This window comes from Momordica charantia (genome assembly GCF_013281855.1).
Source record: "Momordica charantia cultivar OHB3-1 chromosome 6 unlocalized genomic scaffold, Mcharantia_2.0 BLBB01000006.1, whole genome shotgun sequence".
Lineage (NCBI taxonomy): Eukaryota > Viridiplantae > Streptophyta > Magnoliopsida > Cucurbitales > Cucurbitaceae > Momordica > Momordica charantia.
The window spans coordinates 2,401,225-2,420,549 of NW_028275164.1; the positions used below are offsets into that span (position 1 = coordinate 2,401,225).

Here is a 19,325-nt window from a genome sequence, read left to right on the forward strand (position 1 = left end):
TGCCGTTAGAGATGCCAAACTTACACAGTTACATTTGTTTATTTTATGTTATGTAATAAAATAATTAAAATGATGAACTTTAGGATAGTGTAAAATTAGATATCTCGATCAGCAGATTAGAATAAAATATCTTTCTTCTTTCCTTTCAGGAAAAGGGAAAACGAAAAAAGAAAAAAAGAAACCTTTCTTCTTTGATATTAAATGTTAAAAAAGGAGTACGAATGTTTTTTCTTCGCGGAGGCGACTGATTTCGGTAACTTGGCGAAGATTGAAACCCGAATTTGATGTTACATCAGGAACAGCTCAGAGTACCCGCTAAGAAGTTAACCGGAGAACAATCTCAGGCATCGATTTTACGGTTTATTTTGATTAATCCATAGATTTTTCAACAACCCGGTTCCTTCGCCATTTCTTAGTGAACGCAAAGAGTCCTCGGAGGAAACAAATTTCGTGCTTCAATTCAATTCCTCTCCCCATTCCCCGTATGCAAGTGTAATCCGGTATATGATAAATTTCTCGTAGATTTTTGTTTCTTTCTTCAGCCAATTGCGGAGCCTCCTTATTCATGCACTGCCATGGTTTTTGCTTGCTTTTGGACCTCTCTTGGCTCTATTATTTTATATAACTTCTTTTCTTCGGTTTTTGTCAGGACCCATTTGTTTTTATTTCATTCAGATACTTGCTTTTAGTCGATCCAGATTGGTTCAGGCTGGAATTGGACTGTAACTGGGTTCGCCAGTTTAGGTAAATCGCGACCCACTTGTAGATCTTTGTGAACTATTCGCCGTGGTTGTTTTTGGTGTCTTTTTGTCCTTTCTGTTGCTTTATTTTCTTCTCCTTTCTGTTGTTTGTGGAAATCTTGTGCCGGGAGTAAGGCAAACAGTGTAGTGCTTTACTCGTGAGTTTTTCATTTACTTTCCAAAAATCACTTGGGAATTTAGGATCAATTTATTCTCCATTCTCTCTTTTTGATGCTACTTTAGAGTGTTGTTAAAGCAGCGAATTTTTATTTTTCCGAGTCTCCTGTAATTGACATGTAATGTGTGTTCGTCTGTACATTGTTTGGCGCTTATTATTTTCAGTTCGAGTATCTAAGTGGGGAAAACACTTGAATTATTAGGTTGGCGTTCAGCCTCGATTTTGATTGTTGGTTGAAATCTCGGGAAGTCTTGCAAGAGAAGTGGAAATGACTGAAGATTAGGGGGAATGGTCCTGGAATTGATGCAACAAAATGAGCCGGTCCCCTTCATTTTCTATGAAATCGGATGTTAATGTGAAGTTGGATCCAGAGTCTCTCCAAAAATGGGTTGTTGCCTTTTGCATCATTAGGTTTGATCTCGAACAGGGTCAACTCATTGAGGAGTGCTACCCTCCAGGCTGTCTTACGCAAGATGAGGAACTTGAAATTGCATTTAGTTCGTTTCCTGATTCAGTTTCGCAGCACCAGAATCGGTCAAGCATTCATGATTGTATATTCTTTTTCCGGCTTCGAAGGAAGGAAATTTCTCAACCAAGAAAAGTTTCTAATTCTGAGATAACTGAAGTGGACGAGTTATTACAGACTACCAATGACTCAAAACTTCCAAGATCAAAAAGCAGCCTTGCTAACAAGTCTAAGTATATGTATGGTTTTGTTTTTAATAGGGAGAGACACGATGAGAGGCTAAGAAGGGGTGGAGAACAAAAATCCGTCGTAATATTGTCACATAGTCCTTATTCTACCGTCTTTAAACCTCTGTTGCAAATCATGGGTCCGTTATATTTTGACATTGGGAGGAGGGCTCTTGAGCATATTGCTGCTTATGTTTCAATGTGGCCTGCTCCTGTACCCGGTAAACAAATGGAGCTTCCTATTGGAAATGCCTTGCTTAAAGCGCACTTGCCACCTGCCCATAGTTTGCCAATGGATAGCGAGACATTTTCTGAAGAGTCTACGTCCTCCATGGCTCCTTTTCTTCCCAATAATCAGTCTGTTCCACAGGGCCTTTTCCATGATTCTGATCTCTTTGGTACATTCAGGGGTCTCCTTTTGCAGCTCTGGGTGTTGTGGGAGTTGCAGATTATTGGTGAGCCCATCCTTATCATTGCACCATCGCCTCCCCAGTGTTGTGAAGCTGTTGCTAGTCTTGTTAGCTTGGTTGCTCCACTTCTTTGTAGTGTTGATTTTAGGCCTTATTTCACCATTCATGACCCTGCGTTTTCACACTTGAACTCACTTCAGGATGGAGCTACATTCCCACCAATGATTTTGGGGGTGACAAACCTCTTCTTCCTTAAAGCCCTTCGAAATATTCCCCATGTTGTCTCAGTCGGAAACCCTGCTGTTAATCGGCTTGCCCAGACATCGAGGTCCTCTTCTGGCAGAGTTGGCACTCCTGAAGGGTTTGGTTTTCGGCAGCTGTCATTGAAAAAATTCTCTCCGTCAAACTTTCTAAGTGCTGTCAAGTTGAGGAGAGATGGTCCCCTGTGCCTCATGACAGAACATAAGGAAGCCATCTGGAGCACTTACCCTGCAGCAACAAAGCCGGACACATCTATCTTGAATCGGCTTATTGATGCCGGCTTATCACCAAGGGTTGAGGAGTCTATGTCTGTTGTTAACAACGAGATACTGCGCCGGCACTTCCTGGAACTTACCACCAACTTTTTGGCGCCTTTTGGGCCGTACTTTCGGCCTACCACCCCGTCAGAAGGATCTTCTCCGTTTGATGAGCCTCCTCGCCCTCAATTTAGTGCTGATGAATTTCTTGCCAATCTATCAACAAGAGGACCAGGAAAATTTCTGGCTAAGCGAATGAAATCTAATTGGCTGGACTTGTACAGGTAATGTGGGTATTACATACATATGCCGTTCTATTGTATTCTTCTGTTCCATAGTAAGTAATTCATCACCCTTTAATAATAGTTTTATTGAATTTCGTTATCATATTATCAATTGACCTGTTAATTGTTAAACTATTCCTTCCAGGCGGTTTCTCAAAGGACCAAACTTTATGCCTTGGTTTCAGAGAAGGCGTGCCGTTGCAGAACAAGAACAACATAGACTATGGAGGCAAGCAAGAATGAATACTGATGTACTGCGGCTTATATCTAAAATGCCCGAATTGGAAGTCATCGATTTATTTAATGCTATTGAAAGACATCTACTTCGAGAAATGGAGGTACTTACCCAAAAAATTCCTTGCTCACTCTTTTGGTTCCAAAGAAATCTTTATTGGTTTCCAGTTACAATTTTAATATTTTGAAAGGTAAGGACTTGTTTTGAGGAGGCTTAGACTTTTTTTTTTGTGGATTTTTGATCCCTCTGGAAGACCATAGGAATCTACCCGAGTTAAAAATTTTAAATGTGGTTTTAGAGGACCTTTTGGGCTTGATGATTAATGAGATGATCATGAAAGCAGAGACTTTTTATACCATCGTACAATTTATAGGAATATGTTGTAGCCTCGTAGAGAACCATATTCATAAGGAGCATATGTAGCAATGAAGAATTAAGAATTACAAGAAGAGGGAAGGCTAGGAGTCGATCACAACCTTAGGCCAGGGAAATCATAAAAAGCATCTCCAAGTAATCAAACTAGAGAAGGTAGAATATTACAAAAACCTTAAGTATTTATTCCAAAGAGACTTTCAGCTGAAGACATTCCAAACCTAATCTTGCCTCTCTCCTAGTCCTATCCTTCTCAGATCTTTATTTTTAGCTTCTGAGAATTTTAGACACGGGGTGTCTTGCCCCATTGCCAATCCTCAGAAAGATGGCAACAGCAACTACCACCTGGATAATTTTCACATCTTTGAGATTGGGAAATGTCAGCGTGAGGTATTTTTTCTGATACGAAATGAGAGAAATATGTACTAAAAGCACAGCAAACAGAATGACCTATCGGCAATGGGGCAAGACATCCCCATGTCTAAGAGGAGGACTCAAACAAAAGGCCTAAAAAATCCAAGTTGATAATCGAGTGTAGAGAAGTTACAAAAAGACTTGTATAAAGCACTCTAATTTGAGGTTGTAAATTCTACAAGACCACAAGACTTATCAAAAGAATTTGACTTATATGAAATAATTATAGTGTTTCTTTCCTTCCGAAGGAGCCAAAGGAAAACTCTCGAGGTATTTGTCTATAACACTCTTGCTTTTTTTTCAAACCACCACCTCCAAAGACACTTGATATCCAATCCTCAAAAGACTTGGGAGGACAGCAAATAAGGCAAAATGGTGGCCAGCCCTTCAAAGCTAACAACAAATGGATCAACAGATGGTTCAGCGACTATTCACTGTTCAAAGACATGGAGTCAGAGACAAGTGGATATGTGGATTTTCTTCTCTTTGAACTGTGTTAAGAGTGTTGGTACTTGAAAAATTTTGTTTTTGGATTTTTGCCTTCCTAAATCAGATTGTTAAGGTTGGGGTCCAGGATTCTTTTCTCATTTTGGATAGCCATGGCCCATGATGGAAGACTTTTAAGTGAAGGCCCCTGTGTTGTCAACGTTAGATATTCTTGTACCACCCAAGGGGAGACCTAATTCAACTGAAGACATACCAGATTTTCTCCAAAAGACTTCTAGTAAACAGACATTGAGCAAAGAGAGGGTAGGGTTGACATATCCCTCCAAGTCTTTCCCAAAGAGCATATCACTGAAGACTGACGATTGATTTTAACAATCCTGGTTCAGCATTCCCTTGCCAGTTTGTCAGTTATCCACCTTAGCATATGGTAGTTGGTACTAGAATAAAGAATGCTTATGAAAAATAAATTGGAATTTAGACGTATCATGGCATTCTCAATATATCTGATGCTTTTCCTTATAAACATATTGGCATAATATCAGATATTAGAATTGGGAGGAAAATTGTGGAGCAAGAATGGTTGCTATTTTTTCTCTCTCTCTGGTTTTACCCCTCTTTTCTTCTATCTTCTTTATATTAGTCTCTTCCCAGACCTTTTTTCAGTTGAAATCTTTTGTTCTTAAGACCCACAAATGGTCTAGGGTCTAATTGCATGATCTACCTCTAATTTCTTAGCATGTATCTACCTCACATTGTAGTGATAACAGGACACAGTAAGGCAGGATACACTAATGCCTTTCGTAGTAACTACATGTGACACTGCCATATCTCTGTGAGGACTGTGCAGAATAACTTAATACATCTATTTGGAAGAAATATTTGAATATAATTATGAACTTCTCATCATGTGCATTATGAAGACATCTAGTTTAAGCACCAGCAAACAGCTTCTAATGATAAACTTTCATTCTTTATTGGTTTCTATGTTACAAGCTTATAGACCTAATGAACTATAGACATAAGGACAATGTGTCATCTTCTGAAAAATTGGTTATAGTGCAACATAAATATGTTTATGATAGGCCTCCAAGTACTAAGGTGTATAGAAAGAGAGGTAGTAAGACATAGTGGGCAGCGAGCGTATATGGGTCTGCCTTTGGGCCCAAATTAGTTACGGTTGGGTTATTTTGGGAATGTGTTGGGATGTACATAGTAGTACATTGAAAGAGGGAGGTGTATCTTTTTTCTAGTATCTGATTGTGAGATAGGATGTGGTAGAGGTAGGGAGCTCTTAAGATCTCCCTGGCCCCTTGTAATCCTCTCTATCAGTTTGTTGGGATGTATAATATATGTTCAAAATGTTAATTGGTAGCAGAAAATAATGTATTTGATTTATGATATCTTCATCTAAAATTCAATGTGCAAGAAGAGATAAAATATGGAATGCTTGCAAGAATTTGAAATAAATTGAATATTTCTAATTATGTGATGTCTTACAGCAAAACATTTTTAGGGAATTTAGGATCATATCTTCGTTTTTAAACGATTCATTATCTTAGGATAAAAGAAAACTCACGATCGAATGTATCGGTTGAAAATTGTGCTTTACAAACAACGAAACAAGTCAATGGTTATCAAATTTAATACATCATATCAACAAGTTTTTTGTTTTTTTTTTTTTTGTTTTTTTCCGTTTGTTTGTTATAACCACATCTTTGATATTAGAATAGAAGTGCATGTACAGATGTCTAGCAAGTCTTTTTTTTCCAACACTTGCACTATAATAACACTTAACCTTGACTTTGAGCGTCGAAATGGCCAGTGTTGGAAGGACATGGGAACATCCAAGGAAAGAAAATAACTATAGATTCCCCTAATTGAAGGTTTAAAATCATACTACATCCAATATGCAATTATATTTTGAAATCATTTCAGAACTGTAATACCTAAACTGCACCTTCCTCAGTCGTGTACATTATATAGGATAATAAACCTACTTGTTTTTCTATATTCCATAGATATGGAAGTATTTTCTTCTAAACATCTAGCATATTGTTTGCTCGTCTGTTGATGTTCTTTTTCCTTTCATGTTTAATACCTTGATCTATTTTTTAGCTGATATGTGGAAAGATTATTAATGATGAAATTGACTATGGGACATTTTATTTACAACGTTGCATTTCTTGTTTGGGGCGGGCGCGGGTGCCCCTGGTATAGAGGAGCAAAGCTCGGACTCCCAGTTATTTAAAAAAAAAAAACATTGCAGTTATTGTTCTTGCTTTACTTAAGTCATTTCTTAGTGTTCTAAGTGGCACCGAAAAGATTTATAAACCCGCAAAAAAGTGTTCAGCTGATGAGCTTTTGTGCACTCGTGAGCCACTTCAATGAAAATTATGAAGTCCAGGTCTAGATAATATAGGTTACAAAAAACAGGAGGAAGGCCAACCCTCAAGCTTTGGAAAATTTTAGTGGATGGATCATTTAAACTATAGTTGCTGAAGGGGACATAATTTACACCATGAGAGAGCCACGAAAGACAAGTTATAGGGCCTTTTGATTACAAGACAATCCTTCACCCATCAAGATCATCCTATTTTTCACTTGAAAAAACAGTATATGATGCATCCACACTACAAGCTTTTTCTTCTTTATTGTTTATAAGAGGTTTCTGCAGCCATATATTTATGTTTGAAACCCCATTCTTCAGCTGCAGGAATCTAGAAGGGCTTATGCTGACTCTGTGGCAACTTGCCAGAAACTGAAAGGCGATCTGCTGACTGTTTTTAATGTGCTTCCAAAGGACATGCAACAGCTTCTGCTTCTTAATCCACAAAGGGCATCTCTTCTCCGTGCAAGCCCGGAATTAACGAAACTTCCGGGGCGTCCGCTTGTACAAGTTGGTGTTGTATCTTCCATTTCACCAAGATAGTACTGAATACATGTTACGAGTCAAGTAGCCTCAGACAAAGTGGTTTCCTTCTGATTTTTAGAGGCAGCACTCACCGGATTGTTCCCTTCATAACTGGATTGGGAGGTTTAATCTGATTGTGGCTGCTGCAATTGTTTTAGTAGGTACCATCTTGGACCTTTCCTAATCTTTATTTTGGATTTATCCTAACAAAGGTTGATGAATGATATGGTATATCCTGTTTTTAAGTACAAGTGTAATGTTTCTACAAACAAACAGATGGACAGAGGATGGTACATTATCTCGACGGTGTAACGTTTTAGTTACCCAACTCGGGACAATATCTGCAATGTACAATGAACTTGTGGATTGACGAAAATTCATTTGGGAGACGATAGTTAGTTTTTTCCTAGAATTTCAAATTTTGTACCGTCTTCATAACTTCAAAGGGAGCATAATGGCAACTTGTAGTATGTAACTTGTATTCTTGTACTGAGTCAGATATATGGCTTTTATTATGTAGATGTAAAGTTAAAGCAAATAGTTTCAGCTCCAAAAACCTGAGTCTGTTGCCAGAGATGGTGAGATTTCTTCAAGTGTTATGAATTTTATTACTCTTTCGAAGGAATGTTCAATTTATTTCTTCAGTTGGTTTTAAAATAAAAACCTTTTGAGTTGAATCAAATCAATAAGAATTTCTTTTCCAAAATAATAATAATAATCAATCCATCAATCAATCAGTCAATGAGAACTTATTGTTAAATTTTAATAAAATATCTATATTATTCATGATAATTTTCTTTGAACAGTTATTCATGAAAAAATTAATGCACATATTTATCTTGATTATAGTTTATTCAATAATTATTTTTTGATCTTACTCCATCAATTTTTACACAATGGTGACTTCTCATAAAAAAATTGACATTAAATTATTAATTTTAATTAAATGAGTAAATAGATACTCAAGAAACTACACTTTTTATGTTTTTAACAAAAAAAAAAAAAAGTTGAACAATTGATCCAATTAACCAAAACAAACTCGAACAAAATAATTTTTTTGATTCACGACATTGTGTAGATCGGAGAAAATTACAATCTGAACAATTGGGATTGTATTTAAAAACTATATCATCCCAATCCGAATATTTCTTTAAAAGGCATTAAAATCAAGAAATTTATAAGAAACAGTTCAATTAAAAAAAAAGGTATTTTGTGATTTTTACATTACTTTATTAACATTTTTACGTTATGAAAATATCGATCAATCCTTTGCACATAAAAATCTCAACGTTTTTTTTTTGGATAAGATAAAAATCTCAACGTTGATAGCCACCAAATATGTAACATCAATAACTATAAACATGGTTAATATGACGAATTAATTGAACAATATTTCTCTAGAGTAGAATTAAATGGAAATTTGGAATGAAACTCATGGATGCATATTTGCTTTAAAATAAAAATACCAAAATTAGTAAAATCTCGTTCCAAAGACGAGGCTTAATATTCTTGTCTAAAGTCGGCTGAGTTCTCTTTTTACTTTAAAAACTGTGGAGCTGTGGATCTGACTATCATCGCCAACCTTTTAGACGATGTAGGATCGATGAACTTGCAGATGTTCAGACAAAATTATAAAACAGATATAGGTGAAGATCAAAGGGCATAGAAGAACTAAGAGATCATTGAAGAAAATTTTGTGAAAAGAGAAACCCAATGTTTTCATTAGAAAACAAATAAAAAGAGTACCTAAATGAATATTCAGCTCAACAAACAGATCCCCAGTTTTGCAGAGAAACACTGACATCAAGCATGATTAAGCAACAAATAATGATCCAGAAATTTAGCAACTCAAATAGATTATATAACATTCTGTTCAATATTCAACCTTAACTTTAAAGGCCATTTCCAAAATGGGTAGAACGAAAACAGCCGCATGCTAGAAGACTATATGATAAAGGGATAAGATTGAGTAAGGGCAACCCTGAAATTGAAAACTGGGATCATAACAGTATCAGAATCCCATCAACGCAATCTCCTAGCTTCTCTCTCAGACTCCAGCAGGGTCAGAATATCGCCTTCCCTCACTGGTCCCTTCACATTCCTCATGATGTAACGATTTTGATCATCAAGAAACTTGACTCTAACTTGAGTTACCTGCCCCCTAGATCCGGTTCTACCCATTACTTTCACCACCACAGCATGTTTAATCTGAGATTCCATCCTACACAGACCCACCAAAAGTATATCTTACAATCACAGCAAAGCAGGCACTTTCCCTTAAAATTACACTTCTGATACTGAGTAGCAATCTACCATTACTTGTACAAGTTATTTAGCCCCAATTTCCCAGTTCAACAATCTCAAGTGCCTTTTAAGTTACATGAACAAGCAAACTAGTACCGACAGCAAAGCTACAGAATAACTCAGTCTAAGAAGCGCCTAACATTCAGAATCACAGGTAAAGAAAGAAAGCTATATAATTCCAATTACTGGAAATTTTTGAACGGAGGCCCTTCGAATAAGAGCTTTATGAACCAATTCAACTAGGCAACTCAATCCAACCCGAACAGGGATCTCAAAAATTTTCCTAAAACTCAAGTAGACCAAAAATCAGGCAATCAAGTTCATAGAATGGGAGCAATGCCCCTTTAATTCTTCATGCATAAACCGGAAAATGACAGACCAAAATACAGACATTTTTTCTGGATTTGAGTTAATTCTCTCTGAAACAAAATGTACCTCGAGGCGAAGACGAGAGAGACTGGCGGCGGACGAACGGCAAACGACGACAGACGGCGGCGACGGGCTGAGAGGCAAGAGAGCGAGGTGAGATTGAGAGTTCTGTGAGGCGCGAGATGAGATCGGAGGCAACCCTAGACATAAAACATTTATAAATATATATATATTATATTCGGTTCGGTTCGGTCGAGATTTTTATTAAACCCGTGAATCGTCCTAAACTTCGTAACTCAATTTGGGTTGGGTTGATCGGTTCAAGTGATCTAATAACACGAAGATTTTTCTGAGGAGGGACAAAAATGAAATCAATGATCAAAAGGTTAATCGACAATACATTAAAACAATGCAGCTGATTCAAAACTATCTCAAAAAGAAATTTCGTCAACAATGAATAGTCGAAAGTGGAGCTTATTGGGAATCCTTGGTATAAGATAATTTTCAAAATCCAATCTTTTAATCTGCTTTGATTTGGCAATCAGCTCTGTGAGGGGCATGAAATCATTGAACTTCAACAACTTTGGCAACAATTCTATAAGTGGATGTTGTTACAACTCTTCTTTCTTTCAAATAGGCACATCAAGTTCTCCTTCACACAACCTAATCGAATCCAGCTTAAAAAGTCTCAAAGTTCCGAGAAAATTTTATTTCTTCTCAAACAATTGACTAGAATCATTTTTACTTATTCCAAAATCACTTGACTAGAATCATTTTTACTTATTCCAAAATCACTTTAGTTTTAAAATATAATGTTTAACCAGAATTCGTAATTGATTTTAGAAAAATTTTCAGTGATTTCCGATCAATCACTTGAAGGTGATTCTCAAAGTGATTTTTTAACGAAAAAATTAATAGAAAATTAGTTTTTAAAATAGTTTTTGTTTTAATTTTCAAAATTATCTTTCCATTCCCTTTATTTTCACGTTAAATTTTGAGATTTTTTTTTCTCTTTTCTAAAATTGTTGTCACTCTCCAACTTTATTTATTTTTAATTTTGTTTATTCTCTCTTTTTTTTCCTAAAATTTCCGTAATCCCACTCCAAATTTTTAGCTCACTTTCTAAAATCTCTCTCTCCAAATTTTTAGCTCACTTTCTAAAATCTCTCTCTAAGGTTTGTATGTTTAGCTTTTCTCTCTCTAAAATATTTTGTCAAATTCTCTTTAAACTTCAAATATTAATAATTTAGAATCACTTTCAATTATATAAAAATCACTTGAAAAAATGTGTAGTCAAACGTTAAAATAACTATATAAAAATAATTTTCACAAAATCAGATATCAGTACTAATCACTCATTCTAAAATCATACTCAAACAAGTCCCTAATCTCCACCCACTAATGATTCTCAAATAAACATTTGAATCCACTTAAAAGATCCACTTATACGATAAAAGTAACCATAAATATTTTACTAGCAAAAGACACAAGTTTCACCACCTAAATGACATCTTTAAAGTGATCTTCAACCTTCGTAAAATCAATTTTTTAATTTGCCAAATATGATCGATAGAAAGTGTAGTGATTTTAACAATGGAAAAGTAATAGTGACATAATCAAAATCACTCTCAAACACATCCTAAATGTATTTCTCCGATCAAATTCTAAAGCCTGGACTAAGCAGGCCTCTCTCACTCCTCTCTTTCTCTCACTATCACAGAGGTGGACGCGATCCTTAGAATACTTTTGTGGTACAGTTTTGGGGTCAAAAACTGGAAGTGCAGAATCGACCACGTATACTTATAGAGAGAGAGAGAAATAGACATCCCCATTTACACAACACTGACCCATAACAAACGGTGGCTGTGGCTGTGGCTGCCACCCAATTCCTGATATAATAAACTCAACAAAACAAAACCATCTGACCAAAAAAAAAAGGGTAAAGAAAGCATTGGTAAAATAAGATTTCATATGTTCATAATAGCGCAATTGGAATGGCAAAAGCAAAACCCAGTTGGTATAAGAGTGATTTTGAGCCTTTTTTCTTGGAAATTGCTTCTGGTTTTGGTTTCTCTGCTGAAGATTCATCTATAATCTTAAACCTGGAGGCACAGACCAAATGGAACTTTGACCCCTTCTTCTCAGGGCCTCTCTACTGATGATGACATCAGTTTTACTACGCAGAGAGTGAGAGAGAGAGCTTGGGATGAGTGAGAAAAGTTACTGTTCATTGTTCAATGTGTTGTTTTTTTGAAGATTCTCTGCACCTATGCTTCCCCTAATTTCTCACTACCTACTCTATGATTGCTGATGTCTGGCCAAAAAGTCTCTCTCTCCCTCTCTCTCTAAAGTTTCTACAAGTATGATTATTGATGGGGTATGAAGATGACAAACAACATGTCATTTCAACCCCCAAAAAGTGGTCCTCTTTTAATTGATAGTTTCACCACTCACCTCCTTCCTTGCCCTACGCCACATTCACTCTCCTCTTTCCTCTTATCTTTTGGCCAAACGCCCAGGCTCTTCCCCAGAAAACTAAACAATTCGGCATGATTTGATCCATAAACCATCCCACCATTTCTACTCCTAATTTATCTGAGTTTACTGACATCACTGCACCATGTCTACTGGATCAGCTGCCTGGACCAAGGAAGAAGATAAAGCATTTGAAAACGCCATAGCTATGCATTGGGCTGAAGAATTGGAAGGGAAGGACTCGGAAGGGATGTGGGAAAAGATTGCTTCAATGGTTCCAAGCAAAGACATGGAAGCCTTAAAGCAGCACTTCCAAATGCTGGTGGAAGACGTGGGTGCCATTGAGGCAGGCCAAATTCCTATTCCCAACTATGCTTCTGTCGGAGGAGCAACTAATGGCTCAACCAAGGAAAAGGAACATCTTCATCCTCATGGAGCTACTGGTACTGACAGTAATAATAAAAGACCCAATTCTGGTTTTGGAAGTGGATTTTCTGGTCTCTCCCACGACTCCAAGGGCGGATCCAGGTCCGAGCAAGAAAGAAGAAAAGGGATCCCATGGACAGAGGAAGAACACAGGTTTGTGTATTTCAAACAACTTCTGTCCTGGAATTACTTCAAATATTGGGTCATTGAGAGCTATAATTTATCAATTAGATCAGAAAAGGCGAAAGTGTATCAGTATTCTTCTATTGTTTGTGATATAGACTAAGAAAGGAATCATTCTACCCCATTAATACAGAGATTCATTATCCAGAACAGAATTGAGAGAGATTCTTAACTCTTGCTATTCTCAGGTTATTTCTACTGGGCCTCGACAAGTTTGGGAAAGGGGATTGGAGAAGCATTTCAAGAAACTTCGTTATATCCAGGACACCGACACAAGTAGCCAGTCATGCACAAAAGTATTTCATTCGATTGAACTCAATGAACAGAGATAGAAGAAGGTCGAGTATTCATGATATCACCTCAGTCAACAATGGCAGTGGCGACGTCATGACCCATCAAGCTCCAATCACCGGCCACCAGACGAACGGCACAAACCAGGGCAATCCGCCAGCTTTAGGGCCCCCGGGAAAGCACCGGCCTCAGCAGCATCTGCCAGGAATAGGAATGTACGGGGCGCCAATTGGGCATCCAGTGGCGGCTCCTCCGGGGCACATGGCGTCTGCAGTTGGCACTCCGGTGATGCTTCCTCATGGAATGCATCCCCATCCTCCTTACGTTATGCCAGTTGCTTATCCAATGGCGCCTCCACCAATGCACCAATGACAATTCTTTCTTCATTTTTCCCCCTTTCTGTAGTCAGATTTTAGGATTCATGGGTCAAAAGTAAGAAAATTCAGGCATAACAAAGGAGAGCAAAGGGAAAGTTCACTTTTTAACTTTCCTATTCATTTATGATCCATCCAATCATGTCGTGAAGAGAATATACCCATATAGAGAGATCTGATAAGTGGCATTTTTTCAGCATTTTAAGGACAAATATGAATATGGAACCCATTTGCATTTTCACCCATGTTTGCGACAGCCTAACTGCAGTGAAAATATGATCAAGAGCTCTAAGAATCCATTAACTTTATTTTTTAATAAACATCTCTGTATTTGAATAAGAAAAAGCCTGCGAAGCAAAAGCCACAAAGGGCATTCACCAACAAATTAAAGAAATTAATTGGAGGCGGGGGAATTATATATACTCGCAAGTTTTGGAACGCCCTGCTACAAGAAAATGCAGGGAATGTAATAGTAATAAACTCAAACAGCTTCAAAATTTTAAGGGCAAAGCCCAGTTGTTAAAAAGGATCCAAAAACTACCTACACAAACCAGACATTTTTCGGCTTTTTTTTTACCACTAAATAAATTAACAATTTAAGATCTCGGCTGCCTGTAATTTCCAAACTTTCGAGAGACTGCAGCATCAGATAACGTATCCCACACCTGCAAAATAACAGGTAGTTTATTAAAAACCATTTATAGTTGCAAATATTTCAGAAACCAATTCAAGAACAAGATGATAGTGAATATATATAAAGTAGTGTCTGCTCACTTCCAGTTTGCCCTTGGAGCCTCCTATAGCCAGCAAAAAGGGGCAGTCTTCTGAGAAGGAAACCGAAAACACAGCTCCCTGAGACAGTTGAAACACGACAAAAGGATTATTTAAGTCTCGAATGTGCTCATATTATAAAATTAAACCATGGAAATCACAATACTCACTGCTTTAGGATTTGTGGATGCGACACATGAAGGTTCATTATTGGACAAGTCCCATAACTTAACCTGCACAAGACATTGGCAGTAATAACATACCTTTCTTATATTATCTCCTGAGCATTTATAAGCAATATAAAGGGATTATGAGTTACCATTTTGTCAGTGGATCCAGTTGCAAGTAGCTGGAGAAGAGTACAGACATACAGAAGTTAGTGATCAGACAAACTGGTAACAACATGGGAGAGGAGAGGAGAGGAGAGGAGGGAGGAGTTGAGCAAGAAACAGAATAATATGAGCTGCAAGTACATTAGGTGCCAAAGGATTGTAAGAAACTGAGCACACAGCTTTCTCGTGCGCATGGAGAGTAAAACTTGCTTTTGATTCAGAACTAGTCTCTGTGGTGGCATTCCGGATATCAAAACATTTCACTGTTCCATCCTCTAGACTCACCTGCACAAAATCTTATAAATCAAAATAGTGCAGCTTATAAATACTTCAGAAAATGAATTCGCTGAATAAAATAATAGTACTCCATGGAACCAACTAAACAAATTCAGATCAAATCAATGTGTGAACTGTGAAGCCATGAAAGAGAATCTTGAAAACCAGATTTGTGCAAGAAGCAGGAATACACACCACAAACATGTGCTCTGTATGCGGATCCCATGCCAAGTTCTCCACATCTGCTGTAACAAGCCACTTGTAACCTGAATGGGAAGGATTTCTCCCATCTTTCTGAAATTACATAAAAACGTTAAACCAGAAATTTCAAGCTACGAAGAGAAATCATAAAACTAAAAAAATTAAACATGAAGATTAACTCGTGTCCAAAAAAATAAAAGATTAAACAGCATCACCGTAATCCTACTAAAAATTGCAGAAAACTCGGTAGGAAACATCATTACCAAAACTACTGAATGATCAAAAGATCCACTAAGGAGAACTTGTGGCGAATGATGATTCCAAGCGACGGCTTGAACCTGGAAAGTATAGTATAGTAAGAAAAACATCATATTTAGCACCAATTTGAAAAGTGGATGTTAATCTATATTGGTAAACTCATATAGCTTGGTGTCTTCACAACATTCACTAGCTAAACCACCCTCGTCATGAAATTTTTCCAACCTAACATTGATATCATATAATGACAAAATATAAGACAATAGAAAAGTTGAAAGGGGTCAAGTCTGAGGGGGCAGTTAAAATAAATCTCAAAGCTCTCGAGAGGCTTGGAATTTCTCCCAATAAGAGTTTTTTTTTTCCTTTTAAGTTTTAACAAAAAAAGTAACAATTAATTTTCTCCCAATGAGAGCTCAACTCCAGTTTACCAAAGATTTGCTTACCTGACCCAACGCCCAGGCTAATGGCTTTTCAAACACAAAGACCTTACTAAACTTCTAAGAATATTACTTGATGAATACAACTGATATTTTTACCTTGTCTGTGTGATGCTGCATGTTTATATCACATTGTCCAGTAGATACGTCCCAAATCTTGACTTGCTTGTCAGCACTTGCACTAGCAAGTATATTCCTGTTTGTAATAGGGAAAATTATCAGTGAATCATGATGCACTTAAACATCTTCTTGAAACAACTAACATAAACACACAAACAGTAATGAAAAAATGTCAACAGACCTATATTCCTTATTCCAAGCCAGTCCAAGTACTGAATCCGTGTGACTGTTCTCTTTGTATGTAATTATGGTCTAACAAAACAAGGTATAGAGTTGGTAAAAACCTAAAAGAACGGCTCGAAATTTTAACCTTAAGAGACTATGAATTTTAAACATAGTTACACTAGGATGGAAGTGAAGTGGGTCAACAATTTCAGATGAACTTATTGAAATGGGAAAATTGAAAGAGCTTAAACTAGAAAGCAATCAGCTTACTTTCTTTCCTTTCTTCTTCTTCTTCTTCTCAGCAATTCCACCTAATACCACAGATGGTTGCACCTCGTCAATCTAGACAAACATAAAGATGAGAAATTATACACCGTATTTGTTACAAAATGTAGAATCTGTCGCATAAAGTTTAGATAAGCATACAATGTCAAGGTCCCATATCTCAATGGAAGGCTCCATTGAACCAACTGCAATAAAGTTTCCTGGCAGCAAGTGGATAGAGAAGTCAACAAAAATAGCTGAATTATGTGTAAAATTAAGGTTCTTGCTGGCAGCAATAATCCAAAAAAAAAAAAAAAAACCTCCCAAATAGATAACCTAACCACATTCGAGTTCTAAATTAACCCCCAACAAAAATTATACAATCAATAAGAATTTCTGTTCCCCGACCAAGCAGCACAGAAGTACTCTTCAAACCCACTTGTCTAAACTGTCAGATCAATTGGCAAAGATTTTATCAATAACAAATTTCCATAATACAAAAAAGAATTAATGAAAACATAATACCTCTTTCTCCACCTTTCAGAGGACAATCTAGCCAAGCTGTGCAAAGAGGAAATGCAGGAATAATTATCTCATGGTGAATATACAAGTTTGGTTCACCTGCACCATATCCTTCATATATCCGAACCTGCTTAAAAATTAATCACTGGTAAGTGCCACTAAAACAAATTTTCCTCAATTTCACTTATCACTGTCCTTCTCTAGAGGGTTTGGTTTGATGAATAGATATTAGTTCTAGTCTACCACATGCCTGGAGAACACTGACGTCATCTTCATTACATGCACAAACTATAACTGCGTCTGTTGGTTTGATGGTCTCATCCTCATCTTCAGAGTCATCATCCTATAATAGTAACGAATACATATCACAACATAGCGAACATAAAGCAGACAAATATTAATGTTCAATAAATAACTTACGTCCTTATCCTTGAGATATGGGTCCATATCATTACTTGGGTAGTAAAGGTCTCCAACTCCAGAGGTAAATAACTCAATTTCTGAAGTAAACCACAATAAGGTATAGCCTCAGTGACGCACCCAACGAAAGATAAATTGCAATGAAGCGATAGATAGTGAAATTAGTCATGAAGTGTCATAATCCAGCTGCAATTTTATGCATCGCATGAAAGCAGCATGACCCTAACAATCACCTCAATATAAAATTAACGAAAACTAATATCATAAAAGAAGCAGTAGGGGTAGTTAAACCAGAGGATGAGTATACCATCATCTTCATCATCATAATTGTCCATGTCGAGTTCCTTCAAACCATCAGCGATATCATCATATTTGGTTTCTGACTTTGTGCTTTCAGACGATTTTCCAAGTGCTTGTGCGACAGCAAGTGCATTGGCAATCTCTTCATCCTTGGAGTCATCAACATCCATGCCTTTGTCCTCTACTGCATCATCAATCTCATCATCGCTATGTTTGCTGCAGAGACCAAAACACAGAACCACTTTCGTCACCAACTACAAATTCCTCGACACGGGTCCATATCATGAAATAAACGCATGGTCGTAATGAACTATCAAGGACAACATTTTGCGATAACACGTCTAAGGTAAGCTAGACTTCCATGCCAGCATTATTTCAACGTTGCCAATAAAGCAAATATGGACATTTAAAAGCGTTCTGACATAGAACGGAAAGGCTCTAAGAGTTCTCGGAAGACCGATTACTACCCGAAACTCAAGCACGAAGTCTTCTTCTTCTTCGTTTCTTTTCTTTAAACTGTTATTGTTGTTTTAATTCTGTAAACAGACGGTATATTCTCGTCCAACTCAAATCACCAAAACAACTAAATTGATCCTACTCGAAGCAGGTTAAAGGTCAGAAGGCCTAAAATGCTCCAAGTGACCCCCGAAAAAATAGAGAGAGAAAATTATGCAAAAGAACAATCTGAAACAGAACTAGAATTAATCAATTTTCCGTTCACCTGGACTCCTCCAAGACATCCTTGCTCTTGAGGATTTCATCAATAGTCTCCTTGGAAGGGGGGTCGGCCACGACTGGAAGAGGCTTACAAACCCCTTTTGGAACCCAGGAAATCGTTGATATCATTTTCTCTTCTCCCTGTTCGCTGCAGCACTTCGATTCGATCAGTTGCAGTAACAATCTAGGCAACAAAGGCTTGAGTTCTGTTATTGAGGCAACAGAAACGAACGAGTTTCTTGTCCCGCAATCGATTGAACAGCTCTAGCTCGACCCAAACTGATGGTCTGATAAGACCAACAAGGCAAAAGCTGCCGGAATCTTCCTCACTTCTTAATGTAGAAGTTCGTAGGAAGATTTAGGGGTAAGTAAAATGAAGCGATAGTTCACAACAATGGCGGCCGAATATGAGAGTAGGAGAAAGAGAAGGCAAACCAGAAAGAGGGAGCGAAGGGGAAGAGCGAAAACTCGATGCTGATGGTGGCGGGTATAGGGCAAAGGCAGGGCAAAACGAGTTTTCGTGGTATTTTGGGAACTTCAAATATGGGGAGGGTAAAAATGGAAACCCACCCCTTTTTGTTATTATATTTTTTTATTTTTAGCATAAGTATATGGTTCAAACTTTCGCTAACCTTACTTTCTAATAACAATTTAATATTGTTCTCAAAAAAAAAAACAAATTAATCTTAATATAGTTCATATTATTGCAATCAAATCACGTTTCTAGACAAATATTTTTGTAATTTAGATATCCTATCTTCACTCTGTAACATTTTAATATAAATATTTATTAATGTTCCTTATGAAAATAAAAGTATTTTAGAAAAAATCATTATTCCACCTCATCACAATCTCGTTATTCTTATTTGTCTATGTGAAAGCCTCTTGGTTGTTGCTCAAAACTTTGCATTACTATTT

The 19,325-nt window shown here is 37.1% G+C and overlaps 4 protein-coding genes across 4 annotated transcripts; 2 read left to right on the forward strand and 2 right to left on the reverse strand.

The window, feature by feature from the left end:
- The first annotated feature begins 160 nt into the window (after window positions 1-160).
- Window positions 161-7,827, forward strand: LOC111007108 (polarity axis stabilization protein). Its single transcript, XM_022279305.2, has 5 exons — window positions 161-500; window positions 650-744; window positions 1,121-2,823; window positions 2,969-3,161; window positions 6,999-7,827. The coding sequence occupies exons 3-5, from the start codon at window positions 1,232-1,234 to the stop codon at window positions 7,218-7,220; spliced, it is 2,007 nt and encodes a 668-aa protein (XP_022134997.1). The 5' UTR covers window positions 161-500; window positions 650-744; window positions 1,121-1,231; the 3' UTR covers window positions 7,221-7,827.
- Window positions 7,828-9,030: 1,203 nt separating this feature from the next.
- Window positions 9,031-10,075, reverse strand: LOC111006903 (small ribosomal subunit protein eS28z/eS28y). Its single transcript, XM_022279005.2, has 2 exons — window positions 9,942-10,075; window positions 9,031-9,423 (listed from the first exon to the last, which is right to left on the reverse strand). Exon 2 carries the CDS (start codon window positions 9,420-9,422, stop codon window positions 9,225-9,227), a length of 198 nt encoding a protein of 65 aa, XP_022134697.2. The 5' UTR covers window position 9,423; window positions 9,942-10,075; the 3' UTR covers window positions 9,031-9,224.
- A 2,245-nt stretch (window positions 10,076-12,320) lies between these two features.
- LOC111006902 (Duplicated homeodomain-like superfamily protein) lies at window positions 12,321-13,865 on the forward strand. Its single transcript, XM_022279004.2, has 2 exons — window positions 12,321-12,929; window positions 13,148-13,865. Exons 1-2 carry the CDS (start codon window positions 12,496-12,498, stop codon window positions 13,620-13,622), a joined length of 909 nt encoding a protein of 302 aa, XP_022134696.1. The 5' UTR covers window positions 12,321-12,495; the 3' UTR covers window positions 13,623-13,865.
- Window positions 13,866-14,009: 144 nt separating this feature from the next.
- On the reverse strand, window positions 14,010-18,922 carry LOC111006904 (uncharacterized). Its single transcript, XM_022279006.1, has 16 exons — window positions 18,412-18,922; window positions 17,698-17,906; window positions 17,391-17,470; window positions 17,221-17,313; window positions 16,974-17,097; window positions 16,611-16,669; window positions 16,455-16,526; window positions 16,201-16,271; window positions 15,999-16,095; window positions 15,468-15,542; window positions 15,199-15,297; window positions 14,869-15,012; window positions 14,715-14,744; window positions 14,566-14,628; window positions 14,399-14,476; window positions 14,010-14,289 (listed from the first exon to the last, which is right to left on the reverse strand). Exons 1-16 carry the CDS (start codon window positions 18,534-18,536, stop codon window positions 14,221-14,223), a joined length of 1,488 nt encoding a protein of 495 aa, XP_022134698.1. The 5' UTR covers window positions 18,537-18,922; the 3' UTR covers window positions 14,010-14,220.
- Between the last annotated feature and the right edge of the window lie 403 nt (window positions 18,923-19,325).

Bases quoted from the DNA above. Each gene is read 5' to 3' on its own strand.
- LOC111006903 (XM_022279005.2), bottom strand. From the start codon at position 9,422: ATGGAATCTCAGATTAAACATGCTGTGGTGGTGAAAGTAATGGGTAGA.
- LOC111006904 (XM_022279006.1), bottom strand. From the start codon at position 18,536: ATGATATCAACGATTTCCTGGGTTCCAAAAGGGGTTTGTAAGCCTCTT. The intron at 17,314-17,390 runs GTAAGTTATTTA...TTACTATTATAG, and splicing joins CATATCTCAAGGATAAGGAC to GATGATGACTCTGAAGATGA. The intron at 15,298-15,467 runs GTAATGATGTTT...ATGTAATTTCAG, and splicing joins TTGATCATTCAGTAGTTTTG to AAAGATGGGAGAAATCCTTC.
- LOC111006902 (XM_022279004.2), top strand. From the start codon at position 12,496: ATGTCTACTGGATCAGCTGCCTGGACCAAGGAAGAAGATAAAGCATTT. The intron at 12,930-13,147 runs GTTTGTGTATTT...TGCTATTCTCAG, and splicing joins TGGACAGAGGAAGAACACAG to GTTATTTCTACTGGGCCTCG.
- LOC111007108 (XM_022279305.2), top strand. From the start codon at position 1,232: ATGAGCCGGTCCCCTTCATTTTCTATGAAATCGGATGTTAATGTGAAG. The intron at 2,824-2,968 runs GTAATGTGGGTA...TATTCCTTCCAG, and splicing joins AATTGGCTGGACTTGTACAG to GCGGTTTCTCAAAGGACCAA. The intron at 3,162-6,998 runs GTACTTACCCAA...CCCATTCTTCAG, and splicing joins ATCTACTTCGAGAAATGGAG to CTGCAGGAATCTAGAAGGGC.